This window comes from Lagenorhynchus albirostris, chromosome 2 (genome assembly GCF_949774975.1).
Source record: "Lagenorhynchus albirostris chromosome 2, mLagAlb1.1, whole genome shotgun sequence".
Classification (NCBI taxonomy): domain Eukaryota; kingdom Metazoa; phylum Chordata; class Mammalia; order Artiodactyla; family Delphinidae; genus Lagenorhynchus; species Lagenorhynchus albirostris.
In genome coordinates, this window is record NC_083096.1 from 163,888,443 (window position 1) to 163,906,571 (window position 18,129).

An 18,129-nucleotide genomic window follows, 5' to 3' on the forward strand; every position below is an offset into this window, starting at 1 on the left:
ACTACATGATGCCTAAAAGGCCACAGCCTCCTTCCTTGTTCCTCTAGAAACAGAAACCTGTTAAGACATCTTTAGAGCCCTTCAGATGTTTGGCAAAAATAATCAAGTATCTTTTTTCTATAGATTCTGGAGGATTTTAAGTTAAACTGTTAAACTCTGGGAAAGGAAAGAGTTTAAAGAACTAAAAAGTACCAAGTTTTTTCTGACAGCCAACTTTCCAGTAACCTGGCTCTATCTCCCCAATACTTTCAGCATCACTGACAAGCATACCTCTATTTCTTATCTGTCTGTACACACTGGAAGATAAAGAGTCAACCATCCTGGGCTTCCCTGGTGGCTCAGGGGTTAAGAATCCACCTGCCAATGGAAGGGACATGGGTTCGAGCCCTTGTCCGGGAAGATTCCACATGCTGCGGAGCAACTAAGCCCGTGCGCCACAACTACTGAGCCTGTGCCCTAGAGCCCGCACGCCTAGAGCCCATGCTCCACAACAAGAGAAGCCACTGCAATGAGAAGGCCGCTCACCGCAACTAGAGGAAGCCCGCAAGCAGCAACGAAGACACAATGCAGCCAAAAATAAAAGTCAATCATCCAGCTTTAGTTAGACAACTATGGACCTCTGATTCTGTGTTATGGAGGTCAAGAATCTACCAGAGCAAACTTACTTCTCTGAGCAGTCTTCCTCCCACTGCTCAAAGGAATAAGTCTTTATAAAGGCATAACAAGTGCCTCAGGTCCTAGATCAATTACGTAAGATCCCTATGAATTTATGACAAATTCAAGGAAAATGTATTTACATTAAGTCTGTTACGTTGTTTATTTTACATCTGAAGCTAACCACTCAGGATTCTATCATTAATATATACATATGTTTTAAAAACATTTTCTCCTTGCCATTATCTTTTCACCTACTTCCTATACTTCAACATGTCTGACTTCTGGATAATATGATCTGCCCCAACCACTATTTTATCATTTTCTTATGGTCCTAGAGTTTACACTCAATACATGGGATCAAGCATTACCAACCCTTTCAAATAAATTCAACTCTTTACTTTGGAACTATTCCCTATCACTCTGCCCAAGATTCCCACTTGTTACAGAGGAAAAGAGAAAGTGAATCTTTAGGAATACAACCAAATGTTAAGAACAAGAAGCCAGCTCTTTTGGATGATCTGCTTTCCAAGTTTTATATAATTACCTTTTCTAATGGGAAAAAGATTTTGAAAAAAAAAAGTGATTAACCAGAACACTACAAAAGACAGAAGGAAGAAAGGTCTGAAAAACATCCTCTTAACACTACCAGTTGTCAGCAGGCAGGCAGAAATGTCAGGGCTTCGTGACACACCAACTCTTGAAAATAACTACAGTACCCCAGCAAGGCCAAAAGTTAATTCCGACAGAATTATCTTTTTCTCTGCCACATTACAGCCTCAATCTTCTCCTACTTTCATTTCTACGTTTCTATCACTTCAATTATTCCCTCTGTGTTTTTTTCAGACTCATTCTTCACCTCTTTCTGCATCATGTAAAGCCAGTTTCTCTAAGTTTGTTTCTGCTTTAACTTAAGCCCACATTTCTGTCCTCCACTAATGTTCCCATATTCTTTCACACTAAGGTTCAAATAATAAGACCAATTATCCTCCATTAAGGCTTGAACTGTTAAGTGATACTTGTGTTATTTACAAAGCTTTTATTAATGGCTCAGTGTAATACTTCTCCTGTTCTCTCTAGTTCCTTCTCCTTCCTTTAAAGTCTTAAGAAGGGTAAGCTGGTTACCTTTTTAACACTTTCTTCTTCCTCTTGGCGTTTCTCATAGTGTGAGAAGTCATCAAAAATGGAAGTGGTGTGCTTGTAGCTGGCTATGATTTTCAACACCTGCTTAGCCTTTTCCAGAGGCACTTCCTGAGTGTCCCTGGAGTTGGTCACTGGTTTATTCTCGTTGTTCTCTAGGCGAATGTGTCGCAACTGGCTATTGGGAACGTCCTTCACAAAAATCCACCTGACATCAAAACGACCCTTCCACTTGTCCTGGGACCACACACCTGCACATGTGTTGTAGTCCACAGCAGATTTCATTTCTGCAACGCCACAGAAGTGTCCACTGCCGTTGACACTGAAAAGTAAGTAAACGGGGCCCTTCCCGTTCATGGAGCGATAAGCAGCATCCAGTCTCTTGTTACCATGCTCTGTGCTGCACCAGATATTATACTTAATGGAACGGTGGATATCGTCCTCAGAGTAGCTCTTAATGATGAAAACCCGGCCATGTTTCAGATTCCAGTCAAAATCCTTGGGGTTATAGTTATTAATGGACCGCAGCTTCTCCAACACTGGGTGAGGTTCTGAAGGAGTAGATCCAGATCCAGCCTGAGACTGTCCTACTCCATTACCATCCACCCCATTATGACCGAACCCACTGCCACGGTTCCGAGGTGCTACCCAGCGGGTTGGCTGAGCTGCCTGTTGCTGCACTGAGAGCTGGGCAGGCTGTGGTGGTGGTGGGGGCAATGGCTGTGTCTGTTGCCCTACTGATGCCTGAGCCGCTGGTGGGCTACTGTTAGCCTGCTGACCTACAGGCTGGGGAGACCCCTGGGTTGGCTGCTGACCTATGTTCTGAACCAAAGCCTGTGAGGGAGTTTTTGCCACAGGACCCTTGTTATCCCAAGTTCCAATATCCATGTTATGTTTTATTGGAGGTGGTGGAAGACTTGACCCTGCAATGCCATTCTTGGTCTTCAACTTGGGTTGCTGTTTTGCAGGCTTGCTAGCAATATCAGCCCAAGACGCTGGTTTTGGAGGAGCAATGGTAGCTGGAGGCAAACTATTGGAAGCCACGATGTTACTAGTAATGGACCCGCTACCAACAGCAGAGCCTACAACTTTTGGAACATTGCTTGCAACTTCTGTGCTACCCAACTTCAGGGCTGCCATCCCCTGGTCTATAGTATTCATGCCAGGAGCCTTATTGAGGGTCTCACTGGCAAAAGCTGACTGTCCATCAATCATGGCTCCACCTAAGGAGCTAGGTGCATAAGCATAATTGCTACTATATCCAGAGCTCTGAGTAGACTGTCCCTGAGAACTGTTATTTCCCCAAGCTGAGAAGTCAATCCCACTGGGAAAGAAATTAAAACCATGCTGACCAAGAAATGGAGTGCTACCCAGGGCTCCTGGTTGTCCGAACATTGCATCTGGTAGGAAGTGAGGCTCTCCGTTGCTCAGCTGTCCATAAGAAGTTAGATAGGGCATGGCTGTGTCACCCCCAGTAGACCAAGCAGCTTCACCCAAAGAATAGGAGAAGCCAATGGAGGGACTGTAGTAACTGGGTAAGTAGGAATCTGACATGGCAGTATATGCATTATTCTGTGGAAGAAGAAAAAAGGGTTAATTAAAACTAAACACAAAAATATATAAAACGACCAGAACATTTCCTCTCCCAATTATTCACACAATTCAAATATTTCAGTCATTACCATAAAAAAGGAGAGTGACCTTTTCAGATGGTCTCTTCCCATAAACTTGCTATTTTTATAGACTTAGATAATATTTTGGTTTAATAATTGAACTGCTTAAACATTTAAAATTAAACTGACATACAGTGAATACCAGCCTTACCTTTTAGTGCTACAATTCAGAAAAGGGAAAACCCGTCATCTCACTAAGTTTAAGTCTTCCTCTATAGATGTACTGAGATGATGCCTTCATTAAAACCACTATCTCTGGACTGAAGTGAGTGGGAATATTGGCAGAAAGAAAAAGTACTCACAAGAGTTTCCTATTAAAACTTACTATATAATAGATAAAACAAAAATAACTGGAAATTTCAAGTTCTACCCCAAAAATCTGTGCAGCCATTCCTCAACCATAAACCAAAAATCAAGGTTCAGTACACCTACTCTATAGTAAAGCCTCCTGGCAAACCATCTGGGAACATCAAGAGATGCCACTATTTAATTATAACCTGGAAAGAAAATGCACAGTGGCTTCCAGTGGATTCAAAACCAAAAAAAATGTTGCTACCTGTTTTGCTTCACCTATAAAAGTTAAGGCCGTAAGCTAAAATGCACACCTAACTTTTTCATTAAAAACAGGAATATAATTCTAAAGACAGTACAGTCCACATCTTTATAAAAGGAATCATCCTTCAGAACGACAACCAGAAATAAAGTTATACTCAACTAGTCTTCACATTAGAAGATAGATTACATTGCAGAAACATTCTTACTTTCATTTATGCTGACAGTTCTTTTTCATAAATCCTAGTAACTCACAAAGTACTCCCTTAAATAAGAAGCCAGAGATATATAGAATTGGTTTTTATAGATATAGACTCAGCTCAACTCAAAAATAGACTACTTTAACTTCAAAACAGCTCTGGTATCTAAGAATCCACTAACTAGTCAATAGGGAGTTTTGTTCGTAGGAGACTTGGATGACCATAACTATGTCAGGCCTTAAGTTTGTATTACCAAAGCCAACAGTACTTCTTCCTAGCCACTAAAACACATCTCCTGAAAATTAAATATTTCAACTAATATAGTTTGATAAAATGGTGGTGCTTCTCTCTGCCAATTCTAAATTTTCTTTTAAAAACCTAACTCTTTCACATATACTCTCAAGTTTAAGAGAAGTCTATTTCTCGAAGACAGTGTTATAATTTTAACAGCCCCAAATCCATTATGAATAAGAAATTCAGACCACCCTTAATAGATTAAGCCTGAAGAATTATTCCAATATAAGGTGATGAAAAACTGGTTAAATAAGAATCTGAATAAAAGTAAATAAAATTCAAAAATTAAAATAAAAAACTGGTTAAAAAGTAGATGAAACAGCCTTGACAGACTACAGAGAGTCTCAGATTATGTCTATTCAACCAAAATTTATATTTCCCCCCAAATTTTTCAAAAATATTTAAGCTTTAACTTACTTAAATAAAAAACAAACTCCCCCACAAATTTTTCAAAAGCTTAAGAAAGCTTTAGCTTACTTAACAAATAAAAAACAAACACATTTAATATCACAGGTTATGCCACTATAGAGCTAAATGCCTACACCTGAACTGGCAGGTTCCCACATGCCCCCGAGCTCAAAAATCTGAATTACACAATGTTTCACAAGAACTACCTAGAATTATGTTTCCAAATGCTCCCACTCTCCTTGTTATAATGATTATGTAAGCAAACTACCTCAAGAGCAAGAACCCATTAATAGTTCATTCCTCCACTTCCTTCCCTACTTTTCCTGATTAACTGGTTGTCTTCTGCAAAAACTTTCTTCCAATCACTTGCTTAAGCGGTTTCTACACTTTCAATTCAGAAAATTCTACACAAGGGATCAAAAAGTTTTATGTAAGCATTAGGCCCAAACATGCGCACGCACTGTCAAGTTATTCAAGACTGTTATGAATATCATACACCATCTGTTCAGAATTTATATAAATGTTCCACAAACTTTTTCATCTTTTAGGATATTCTGGATGAGTTGTCAATTTTCCTTTTGGTTTATTAGTCTGGTGAGTTATACTTATTAGTTACAACTTTGTGACTGTCTTTGGGATGCAAGATAGTAACACAAAAGAACTGCTGAATCAAAGAAGTCTCTGTGCACAGTTCATGGTCATATATGGACCTACATGCAACTAATCTTCACATTAGAAGACAGATTACATTGCAAAAACTGGAATTCCATCATTCTTGATCTCTGTTCTCAACAGTGTTTTATTTTCCTTCAACTCCATTTTGTAAATACAGCTCCCCTAAGAAGCCAGATATATACAAAATTGCTCTTTACAGATGAAGATGGAGCTCAACTTGAAAGAGTACCCAGCTCCAAAATAGTTCTGATAACCTAAGAACCCACTAACTAGTGACTAGACAAAACGAAGATACTCAGTTCTGCAGCACTGAATAAAGTTCAGGTGATTTTATGTTAGTTTTTCCCATCACGTATGAATCCAATTTTCCTAAAAGAAAAATGTCTGGGAGGTGAAAACATTTAACACCAGAAAGTATTCTTAAGTTTTACATTGTTACATTCTTGCTAAGGAGGAAGAACTACTCAAGCAAGTGTTGCTGTTAGTACACTGTAAAATGTTATCAGTACTAGCCTCAGAGAATGGTATGTTTGCTCACAACAGAGATAAGATCCTTAAGGGCCTATGACATTTGTAGCAACTGGTTTTATAACATATTGACTGATATTAAGAAAGTCATCCCCTGAAAATGAAACTTATTGATAGAGCAGAGAAAGAATAATGGTATACTGCATCCTCTGATCAAGCATGAAAATGGTTAACTACTCACGGGCCTTGCCTGTGGACTCAAGTAAGGTTCAAAATCATCATCATTTAATCCATCCTTTTGATGTACAGATCCATTTTGTACTAAAGGAGAAAAAATTCAAATTAGGAGTGTCTCAATCGTACAATCCACCTCCCAAACTAATCAAATACCTCCTAACCAGATAAAAACCATACTACACAGAGCAAATAAGTTTGCGTTTCGAAAGGATAACGATGAGAATGAATGCTGAGAAACATTCGTCAGTAAAAATGTCTCCCTCCACCCAGAGCAAGTTGATCTAAAAAGGTCATTTTATTGGCTCCTCTAGATTTCTATTCCCTCCCGCTTCCCCTCCCCCATCACATGTGAGCACTTCCAGAGTGTGATCCACGAGGATGAAAAACAAAGGCCTTCTAAGACCTACAGGAAACTAAGGACCTGGGACATTTCAAAACCGAATCCACCCCCACCCCTAATGAATTACTCCTTGTTCACTACAAAGCTGTTCGCCAGCTACAGGAACACACCGAAAAGGGTCAAATACTTAACTGTGAGGCACCTGCAAACTAAGCGGCTTCCGAAAGGTCCTCTCCCCGGGGCGCTTCCCGGAGACCCCGCCCCCCCCACACGGGGTCCCCCGCCCGCCAGGGGCACCGGCGGAGCTGGGCTCACCTTTGTTTCCTTGACCTTTTGGTCTCTGCGGGGGAAGAAAACGTCGCCGAGCAGCACATCGTCCGAAGAAAAAACGGAAAAGGAGAGACAAATTAAAGCCGGGACCGAGACGGGAATAAAGGCGCAGGCCTAAGGAGAGGCGTCAGGAATGGGGTGAGGGGGAGGCTGAAGATGGGAGGCGGGGGAAGCGCGACGCTGGCGGGGCCAAGGGGGAGGAGGGGGGCCGCGCCACAAACAACGCGAGGGGACCAGGGCTTCAAAGAAGGGAAAGGAAACGAGAAAAACGAGGCCCGCTGAGAGGAGGGGACGCGGCGCGGCCGGCGGTCTCCGAGGCCCAGTGAGGAGCGGGGAGAGCGGGCCGAGGGCGAGGCGCTGGGCGCGGCCGGCCTGAGAGCCTCAAAATGAGGCCCGCTAAAGGCGCCGCCTCAGCTCGGCCCGACCGGGGGCGGCGGGCCCGGGCCTAGTCGGGCTCCCTCTCGCCTCACACAATGGCCGAGGCATGCGGGCCGGGCCTGTACCTGCTCCAAGAGGCTGCTGGCCGACATGGCTCTCGGATCCTCACGGGTGGCGACGGCGGCGGACTCTCCTCAGGGTGGCGGCGGCAGCGGATGAGCCCCGGCGACGGGAGCAGGCGGCGCAGCGGCGGCTTTTGTCCCTGACACTCGGGGGCCTCGGCGGACGCAGCGGAGACACAGCGCGCGGCTCGGGCTCCGGCTCCGACTCGGCGACGCTCTAGCCCGACAGCTCAACGCCCGTCTCTATGCCTTTACGCGCGCGCCCGCGCCTCGCAGCCGAAATAAGGGCGCCGAGCAGCGGAGGCGGACGGCGCGCACGGCGCGACGCTGACTCTCACATTCGCTCACCCACGCTGAAGGGGCCCGGCGCGAAGCACTCCGGGAAGGCAGAGGTGGGGCCGCAGCGCCCTCTGGTGGGCTGGAGGAGCGGAAGCGGCGCGCGCGGCCTCCCCGCCCCCACCGCCTTGGGATTGGGGCCTAGGAGGGTGGGGGCGGCCAGGGTCGCACCACGAGGTTTTGACTAACAGCTGGAGGGAAGGGAGTAGCTCTAGCTTGTGGGAACCCACAAAAGCTGGGTTTTCAGTGAAGAAGCGAACCCCGAAGGCTGAGAGGCCTTAAAATAAACCTGCTTCCCACTTGCAGATGGCACCCCACCCCCATATGGGGGGGAACACGAACAGGAGTCACAGAGCCCTCAGGGAAAGTTCAAGGGGGCCCTGCCCTGAGAAAGACACCCCCTCACCTGGTTATCCTCCTCTGTTAGCAGGCTACAGAAAGAGGGCCCAGAGAACAAAAATATCCAGAAAACATCCGGTCCCCTGAGAAAGAGATTCACCCTTCGGCGTTGCCGGGAGGAGAATCCACAATTCTTTTTTAGGGATGTCGCTGGCCCCCATGATAATCTGTTTAACTGTGGACTTTATTTCCAAGAAAAACACACTTCACACATCCACACAAAATTTTACATGTTCCTTCAACGAGTCCTTACTGGGGAAGAAAGGAAATAAATGCTATTTGAATACCTGCTGTAGACTAGGCTTTGTTGTTAGGTGCTTTCAAACATATTAAAGGCTTTCAGCATCTTCAATGTAGCTGTCAGCCAATCCGTTTTATAACTGAGGAAACAGAGAGGTTAAGTCATGTGCCCAAGGTCACAAAGCTATTAAATAGTGAGGTTTGCCTGACACTGAGAGGAACATAATAGTGTCCCTCCACCCCCAAGAGAAATCCTGTGTTCAGGAACCAGAATCCTGAGGCGATCTAAAAGATGGATGGGCAGAAGCATTTTTAATCAGAGGCAAACCTGACTCCTGCAGGGATATTTGATCCCAGGACAGTCCATCTCCTAATAGCTTTTGTTATTGCAAATAGTAGTAAACAGATAAATAATGCACTCAAGTGTCAACTTGATACCATCCCCTCCCTGGATACAGGAGGCTTGGGTGGACTCAGTAGTAAAATAAATAACAGCATCTTGGATTTTGCATCATAATTTTGCTTAAAGTGCTCAACGCATTTTTTCTGCCCATAATCACATTTACGGTTGGAATGAATAAGGTCAGGCACCAAATGTGATAGACTTCTGGCAGAGTCCAGGTTCAGAGCGTAGATCCCACCAAGGGAAGAGAAGAAACATAGTAATCCTTTTTTTTTTTTAATATAAGTTAACCAGTTAACCCCATGGCCCAGATTTATGTGTAAACTGTAAGCAGTTGCCTACACTTACCCTTGAAGGCGGCAGTGGTATGGTGAAAAAAGGATTAGACCAGGAGTCATAATCGGGGAGGGGGAGTGACTAAACACTGGCCTCCCCAACAGATTGGCGACATTAGGTAAATTACTAAACCTTTCAGAGATTCCCTCATTTGATAAAGGGGATAATAAAATCTACCTAACAGGTTTGCTACAAAGATAAAGTTCAAAAAAATTTAAAAAAACATTAAAGTAAATCTGGTACATTGTAAACTTCTTTCCTATAATCCCATTAAGGGATGATAGTGAAAATTCCCTCCTTCCAATATTTTTATAGTGCCTGAAATTTTGATTAGTTCCTTTGAGATTACTTTCTGTCCTACAGGATTTCCCAGTTAAAACGCAGACATCCTGGGGGAAGGGTAGTCTCTAAACCTGGATCAGTTCACCAGATTGGCTTTAATAGGCCCCTGAACAGAACACACAAGACTGATACATTTAATCACTGGGAAGAGGGAGAGGAAGTCTGGAGTGTGGGATATCATCTTAGGGGGCAGACCGCTCATGGTTTGAGAAAAGAATACCATATCAGAAATGAGTTTGGGTTCTAGTTCATCTCTGCCACTAGGTGCATAAAGCACTCAATCCTTCTTCTAACAAGCATTTATTGAAGGCCAGGCAATGTGCTAGAGAGAAAGTCTTAAGAGTTCACTTCTGGGCTTCCCTGGTGGTAAAGTGGTTAAGAATCTGCCTGCCAATGCAGGGGACACAGGTTTAAGCCCTGGTCCAGGAAGATCCCACATGCCATGGAGCAACTAAGCCCGTGTGCCACAACTACTGAGCCCACGTGCCACAACTACTAAAGCCTGTGCACCTAGAGCCCGTGCTCCACAACAAGAGAATCCACTGCAATAAGTCCACACACCGCAACGAAGAGTAGCCCCCGCTCGCCGCAACTAGAGAAGGCTGGCACACAGCAATGAAGATCCAACACAGCCAAAAATTAATTTATTTATTAAAAAAATAGTTATTCACTCACAGTTGTTACAGTGCAATGAGAAAGCACAGACGGACCTCACTTAGTCAGAGGACCAAGAAGTTTTCCCTGAAGTCCTGAGCTTCAGCTAGAACCTGAAAGATGACCAGAAATTGACCAGACAAGGAGGGAAGGGATGTGAGAGACAATATGTGCAAAGGCCCCAGGCGGGGAAGGATCTTGGTACTGGTGAAGAACTGAAAAAAAGGCCAACGTGACTGGTGCATAATGAGAGAGAGGGTGGCACCAGATGAGACTCAAGAATTGGGCAGAAAAGAGAAAAATAGGGCCTTTAGTTGTTAGCTACAAACGATGATCAGTTAGTAAAGGGTTAATAGAAGCACAGCATTCTTAGATTTATGTTTTAGGTTCACTCTGACTGCAGTGTGGGAAGTAGATTCAGGGAGAAAAGAGTAGACTAGGAGTTAGAAGAATATTGCAGCAAGTCCAGGCAAAAGATAATGGTCTATTATAGTGATGATGAAGACAGAGTGAAGTGGACAAAATGGACATTTTAGGAGGCAAAATGAGAGGTCTTAGTGATTGATTGGATTGTGGGGAGGGCATTAAAGAAGGAGATATCAACATAATATCTAGTAGTTTGATTTGAGCGATTCGGTGGGTAAGGTGCCATTTTCTAATGTGGGCAATCCTAGAGGAGATTTTGTGATCGTCAATTTATCTTTGGACATGTTGGGTTTCAGAAGAACATAAAACATCAGATAGGAATGTTCTGTAGACAATGAAAAGGTTTGGGCTTAGAGAGTAACATCAAGCTGGAAATACAAACCTTAGAGTCTCTGGTATGGGGATGTTAGTTGAAGCCAAAGGAGTCCCTGGGATTTCCTCAGAAGAGGAGGGTGGGACTTCCCTGGCGGTCCAGTGGTTAAGACTCCACGCTTCCATTCCACTGTGATCCCTGGTTAGTGACGCAGCCAAGCAAAACAAAACAAAACAAAAAGAAGAGGAGAGCAACAGGAGGAGAGCAACAGGCCCAGCACCAAACCAGAGATGGAAGGGGAGACACGGAGAGTAAATCCCTTCCTAATCGCAGTCTATTTCCAAGACTGTAAAATAGGGAAGTTGGACCAAAATAACTTCTGAGGTTCCTTCTAGTTCAACCATTTTAGAATTCTGGAAGGTAGAAACCAAGCAGATCCTTCTGGATATATGAAGGGGGCAGTGGGGATAAAGTGAAAAGAAGCAGGAAAGGAGGACAGATTTTACGTACTCTTCAGAATTTTGCTATGGCCTGGGCTGGGCCCTAGAGCTCTGGTTCTCAAACTTTTCCAGCCTTCAGCAACAGCAGACCTCGCTGCCCAAGTCACTCCCTTAGTAAGGCAGGAATAGAAGGGACCTCCTTTGAGAAATGTTTATATACTTCACACAACTGACAGTGTAAAAACCTATTTTTAAAGATTTCTGCTGGTTCTCTGTAGTCCACACAGTTTTCACAGCTTGTCACTCCCTAGCCCTGTATATTTCTCACCACGCACTCCATGCTCCAGCCACATTGCATTTTTCTCAAATACACATTTTGTTCTGGAACCCATGACTTTGCACATGCAGTTCTTTCTGCCTCAAATGTCCTTGCCATCCCCCCTCCCCAATTCCTATCTGTCCTTTGAGACCCTGATCAATGAAACCATATTTTTTTCCCTCAAGCAGAAAGAAAGTGTTCTATTCTTTGTTCACCCATAGTATCGGTCACATTTCCTTATGGTAACTTAGTGTATTAAAACTATCTGTTTGGGGCTTCCCTGGTGGCGCAGTGGTTGAGAGTCCGCCTGCCGATGCAGGGTAGGCGGGCTCGTGCCCCAGTCCGGGAAGATCCCACATGCCATGGAGCGGCTGGGCCTGTGAGCCATGGCCGCTGAGCCTGCGCATCCGGAGCCTGTGCTCCACAACGGGAGAGGCCGCAACAGTGAGAGGCCCGCGCAAAAAAAAAAAAAACAAACAAAAAACACAACTATCTGTTTGGGCTTCCCAGGTGGCCCAGTGGTTAAGAATCCACCTGCCAATGCAGGGGACACGGGTTCGAGTCTGGTCCGGGAAGATCCCACATGCCACGGAGCAACTAAACTAGACCCATGCACCACAACTACTGAAAGCCGCGTTCCTAGAGACTGTGCTCCGCAACAAAAGAAGCCACCGGAGAAGCCTGCGCACCACAACAAAGAGTAGCCCCTGCTTGCTGCAACTAGAGAAAGCCCTCATGCAGCAACGAAGACCCAACACAGCCAAAAATAAATTTATAAAAAAAAAAGTTTACATGAATATTTTCCCTTTAGAAGTCTTGGACTCAGTTGAAAATCTAATGAGAATAATGAAACTTCTCAGAAAAAGGAACATACACCCAAATTTTTGCCTACAATCTCATTAAGCACTCCCTTCCCCAAGCCCATCCATCCCACGGACTCCAGATTAAGAGAACCAACTCTCAACTTATATATTGCCTCTTTAATAAATCTATGACTGCTTAGACGACAAAGAACTTTTTTATTATTAATCTTTATAATCCAACTCTAAGTAAATGTTTGTTGAATTAATTTATCTCATTCATTTTCAAAATTCTCCCTAGTAATGTCAATCCGCATTTTATTAATGAAAACCTGGTGGGGTTAAAAAGTCAAATGTGCAGATTTAACTAACTTAATTGAATGTTAAAGGAAAGGCACTGTGGAGATCCCAAGATAAACTGATGGTTGGCTTTTAACTTGCAGGTGTGTTTTATGACTTGCTGAATGGAGTTTTGAAAAGAGCAACGTGAGAACAAAGCTAAAGGAAGAAAAGACCTACAGCTGGACCAGGTGGCCGAAGGACACTAGGAATCCGCAGCTGTGTATATACAAGGGACCCTGTTGGAGATGTCGTCAAGGGCAGAAAAGAACAAGAACCAAGAAAGAGCCAGCAGGAAAGGAGCCTTGAAGTTTCAACTTAGAGTCTAGAGGTGAAAGCTGAAATTTTCACCAGTCCCCCAAGAGATAAGAAAGGTAATGATAATGTAATGAGCTTTTCATAAAGCTAAATTTTCTCAATGCAGAAGACTGTTCTTTATTCTGAGATTATTTCCCTCCTAACTTTTTTGATGTGAAAATGCCCTTTCTTCCCAAATGATGCCAGTAAAAATTAGCCATTTTTTAAAATATCCTTATTTGGTAAAATGTAATGCAGAGAACCCCATGTTGGTTCCTAAGACCTTTTTTTTTTTAATCTCTTTTATTGATCCATGGGATCTAAAAGTCTGAGCAGCACTGTGCTAGGAAACAGCTTACAGTCTCAATCTAAGACAATAGGCCAGAGAGAAAAATGGAGTGTAAACAAGATTTCTGGAGATAGTGCCAAGGGGAAATGAAGCCAGGGAGCCCCAGAAAGCGCTGGTTCAATTTTAAGTCTGTGCCAAGAAAAAATAGTTAAACCAGTGAATGTGCATCTAAACTATTTGTGACAATGTTTTATAGATAAATCCTTCCCTTTCGGTCCTTGGGTGGCAGCTACAGAATGTGAGAGGCAAGAATATGAGAAGCCCTGTCCAGTTTGCTCAGAAAGGCTTACCAGAATGTCTCAGTCATGGAAATGTTAACTTAGCATTTCTGAGGCATAGTGGTTCCATTTTTGTTCCTAGAGCAGGGGAATATCTTTTTGCTCAGTGGGCAAAGGTTTTACAATATTATCAATGTTCTATGGAATAGGTTCCCTGTGTAACAAAGCACATGGGGTTGGGCTCTACACAGTAGGAGCTTAGCGAACAAATGAAGGAGTTCTAACCAGGGACCCTGACATCAATGTCATCTCAAACAAGACAAGACCACTTTTAACAAAGTGATAAATCAGTACTTCCTGTGACTGATGGACAGGACAGATGATCTGGGTTCTAAAATCCTTTCTCAGGTAACTGGAAGTTCCCTCCCTCCACCACTCCCTCTGCAGTACTGTGGAGAGACGGTGAACTGGACTGTAAACAAAACAACCTAAGTAGCGACTAAACATGTTATCAGCAAAACATCATCCTAATAAAATGGTTTGTTGAAAGTTTCCTTTTAGGTATTAAGCTTCTCTAGTACATTTAAAGACTCTGTTTAATAAATTTGATCCGTATACAACGTTTCAAATGTAGCTATTGTTTAGAGTAGAATATAAGTGTTAGTTTCCCATTGTAAAATGAAGTAAATAATGCTCTTCACCACATAGGATTGTCCTGAGGATCAAATGGATTAACATATGTAAAGTGCTTAGAAAAATGCTTGGTACATAGTTACCCTTCAGTAAGTATTGGTTATTATTGTTCTTCTTATTATTCATGCATCAAATATCTATCCAGTTTCCGCTACATGCCAGGCACTGTTCCAGGGACTGTAGAAACAGCAGTGACTAAGAGACGAGAATGGTCCCTGCTCTCATGGAGCTTCGATTCTACTTGGGGGAGAAAAAAATACATGTATGTCAGGTGATAAGTAAAAGAAAGAAAAATAAAGCAGGGTAAAGGAAAATAGGAAGCATAGTGCAGGAGGAAGTTGCCACTTTTCATAGGGTGGGTGGTCAGGGAGGTGCTCTCTGATAAGGTAACATGTGGATAGAGACCTGAAGGAAATGAGGTAATAAGCTTTGCAGTTAGCTGGGGGGAAGAGTGTGCTTGAGATTATTGAATGAAAAAAATAAGCTACCAAAAATAAGTAGATCTGGGTTTGTAATAGGGAGTGACAGTACGTGAAGAAGCCACGGCCCACCTAAGACAGGCCTCAGTTCCAGTCAGGTGTTGCTGTGAGGAAATGTGGACCCAGTGTTGTCAGATCTTCTGGGCTTTGTGGGGTTTTTTGTTGTTGTTGTTGTTGTTTTAAGAAAAACTTTATCTTGAATTTTTCATGTGAACTGTCGTAGGCATAATTCATATATATGTTCGTCAAAAGACACGTACAAGAATGTTCAGAGGTGGGCATTCCCTGGAGGTCCAGTGGTTAGGGTTTGTTGTTTTCACTGCCAAGGGCCCAGGTTCAACCCCTGGTCGGGGAACTAAGATCCTGCAAGCTGCACGGTGTGGCCCAAAAAAAAGTTCAGAGGCATTATTTATAATAGCCCCAAACTGTAAGCTACCCAAGTGCCCATTATTAGAATGGATCAGCTGTGGCATATTAAATAATAACAGTCTCTACACAGCAATGGGAAGCAATCAACTACACTTCACACAACATTATGGGTGAATCTTACAACATAATGTTGAGAGGAAAAAAGCCAGTCCCTAAAGAGTTCAAAATAGGTAAAACTAAGATATGATGTTAGAGAGCTAGATAGAGGTTGCCCTGTCTGGGTGAGGTGCTGGTGACTTTTTTTTTTTTCCCTTGATCTGAAAGCTGATTTCATGGGTATGTTCAGTTTATCAAATTGTACAGTGATTTGTGCACTTTCCTGTATGCATTTATACTTCAATAAAAAGTTAAAATAAAACTAAAATGTGGGCCAAAGTAAATCTTAAGGCTGAATCAGAGCTGTGGGCTTCCAATTTGCTCTACAATACGTAGATTTCTTTAGAGAAAACAGCAGAGAAGTTTTTTTTTAAAAAAACTTATACTTTGAGGGGACTTCCCTGGTGGTCCAGTGGTTAAGACTACGTGCTCCCAATGCAGGGGGCCCGGGTTCGACCCCTGGTCGGGGAACTAAGATCCCACGTACCACAACTAGAGAAGCCCATGTGCCGCATCAAAGACCCAGCACAGCCTAAATTAATTAATTAATTTAAAAAAAAACTTATACTTTGAAATGCAGGTAACATCCCCCACACCCCCTCTTACAGACGCTCCTACAAAGCCCAATGAGGAACCCATCTTTCCTTCTGGGTCATTACCCAGCCTCACATTTTCCTTTATATGTGATCCAATACTAATGTCCGCTCTTGTTCTCAAACTAGAGAAATCAACCCATATATACCATATTATAAGCCCAATACTAGTAAAGGTACAGAATTGGAAACTATAGATACAGGAGGAGAACCCAGAGGCAATTTCAAAGTAGGATGTGGCCTACTTTAGGTTGAGAGAGCACCAGGAGTCTTCAGGTTGGGAGGCTCATAAGACATAACAGAAGAGGTAGTAGGAATCATACTGGGCTGAAATAATTTATCCAGGAAACAGGCATGTCTTAGCCTGGGCCATGGACCATAGGTAGAGAATCAATCAGGTGTAAAAGATAGGTTTTACAATCTGTGTGTTCTGGGGAACTTACAAGCACATCTCAAAGGTGCTTCAATTCAGGTGATGGATGAAGAAGGCTGTTCTAGGCAGTGAAGACTGCAGTCTATGGATGTATGCTGAGGTTTGGGTCTTGGGGGTTTCTTGGGAAGAAGTGATTGTCTCAAGAGTTGAGTTACTGACATAGCAGAAAGGCAGTTACTAACATGGCAGAATTTGGGAACTAAGTCACATTTGGTTCCCCAAAGCAAGGGCTAGAGAGGCAGGAGTACGATAAGGATGTTCAAGGAAAGTAGAACCTTCTAGGGGAAGTGAAATTGCATAGCTCAGGACTAAGAAAGGTGTTCCAGGATTGGGAAGGAAACCTAGAAATGACTGAATAAAGGCTAAGAAGAGAAATACCAGGGGCAGAGAGTTCCAATCTAGAAGAACTGATCCCTTGTTTAGGGCAACCACCTTGGTTGTCATTGTAGTACATTACAGACTACACAAGAATATCCCAGGGAGGAGGCATCCAAGGTGTGAGGGATCTGTGATCAATTGTACTAGGTTAAGTTGACTGAAAATGCAGGGGCTAGCCTAGAATCTGAATTTTTGTCTCAGAGAGGACTATTTCCTCAGGAGTATTACCCAAAGTGAATCACAAACTCGTGCGTATTTTGAGAATTCAACCTTTTCTTTGTCCTTGCTACCGCCTTGATAGTGGTGGACCAATTATAACTCAATGAACTAGTAGTTCCATATTTCATGCTTGATTTTACTATCTTTATCATCAAGTGTTACCAGTACTTCCCACCATACAGACTTACCTTTAATGCTTTCATGAAATGGATTAAAATGCCACCACTAAAGGGTGTCTCAGACCACCTAAACTGAATATTAATTTCCAAGGTATTTGGATTAACTCTGGTCCTCCTTCCCAAATATGGACAGAAGCATGAAAGAAACTTCATATGAAGTAGCTTTAAATCTTAAATATTCAAATCTATTGTCCCTTTTTTACTTCAGAACGCCAGGGAGTTTTTGTTTTAATTTGGGGAGGGGGGCAGGGATGGAACCTGGAAATTGAAAAGGGGAAGAGAACAGGAAAGCGGGGGTCAGACAGGGACATGGCCAAGGCAAGAGTTGACTCTGAGGCCTTTGTGGAAACCAGATGACAGGAAGGTTTGGGGCATTTACCTGCCCTGGATTCATCTGATGGAAGCTCAGAGAAACTGACACATGACTGGGCTTTCACCAGTGCGTTGCTCTCAGAAGAGACTGCCTGAGCTGCTGACTCTGCCTAGCTCTGGAGACAGAAGCAACAAGAGACTTAGGATTTTTTTCCCCTCTTGTATAAATAAGTGCAACTACTTGAAAATGGAATGCAAAACAAGTAGCCAAAAATGGTCTCTCCTAAATCAGGTTAGGTATACATCTTCTCCAGGAAGTACTCCAATATTTGCTGACCCCTGCCTCCAAGCTGGGTTAGATGCTTGACCCCTTGTTCTCTCTTCTCCCAGCCAATAGCTCTACCACTGCACTTACCCCAATATGATGATTTCAGTATCTCACTAGAGAAAGGCTTAACCATTTTGTAACTTTGGTAGCCTTCTGAAACCTACGGACCAACTCTCGGAACAATGTTCATCAACGCATGAAATAAAATACATAGCATTACAAAGGAAACCAATTATTATATTGAAATATAGTTCTTAACTCCAGACAACCTCTGGAGAATGAATCCCTTGAGTGCATGGACTGAGCCT

General features: G+C 43.2%; 1 protein-coding gene across 1 annotated transcript in view; it reads right to left on the reverse strand.

Annotated features, from left to right (window-relative positions):
• The window catches only part of YTHDF2 (YTH N6-methyladenosine RNA binding protein F2), a 31,486-nt gene extending 23,774 nt beyond the window's left edge, over positions 1-7,712 (reverse strand). Inside the window, exons 1-4 of the mRNA XM_060140832.1 lie at positions 7,475-7,712; positions 6,957-6,981; positions 6,306-6,385; positions 1,780-3,366 (exon numbers count right to left, since the gene is read on the reverse strand). Of these exons, the coding sequence (XP_059996815.1) occupies positions 1,780-3,366; positions 6,306-6,385; positions 6,957-6,981; positions 7,475-7,501 (1,719 nt within the window). The 5' untranslated portion in view covers positions 7,502-7,712. The remainder of the gene's footprint in view (positions 1-1,779; positions 3,367-6,305; positions 6,386-6,956; positions 6,982-7,474) is intronic.
• Positions 7,713-18,129: the final 10,417 nt, after the last annotated feature.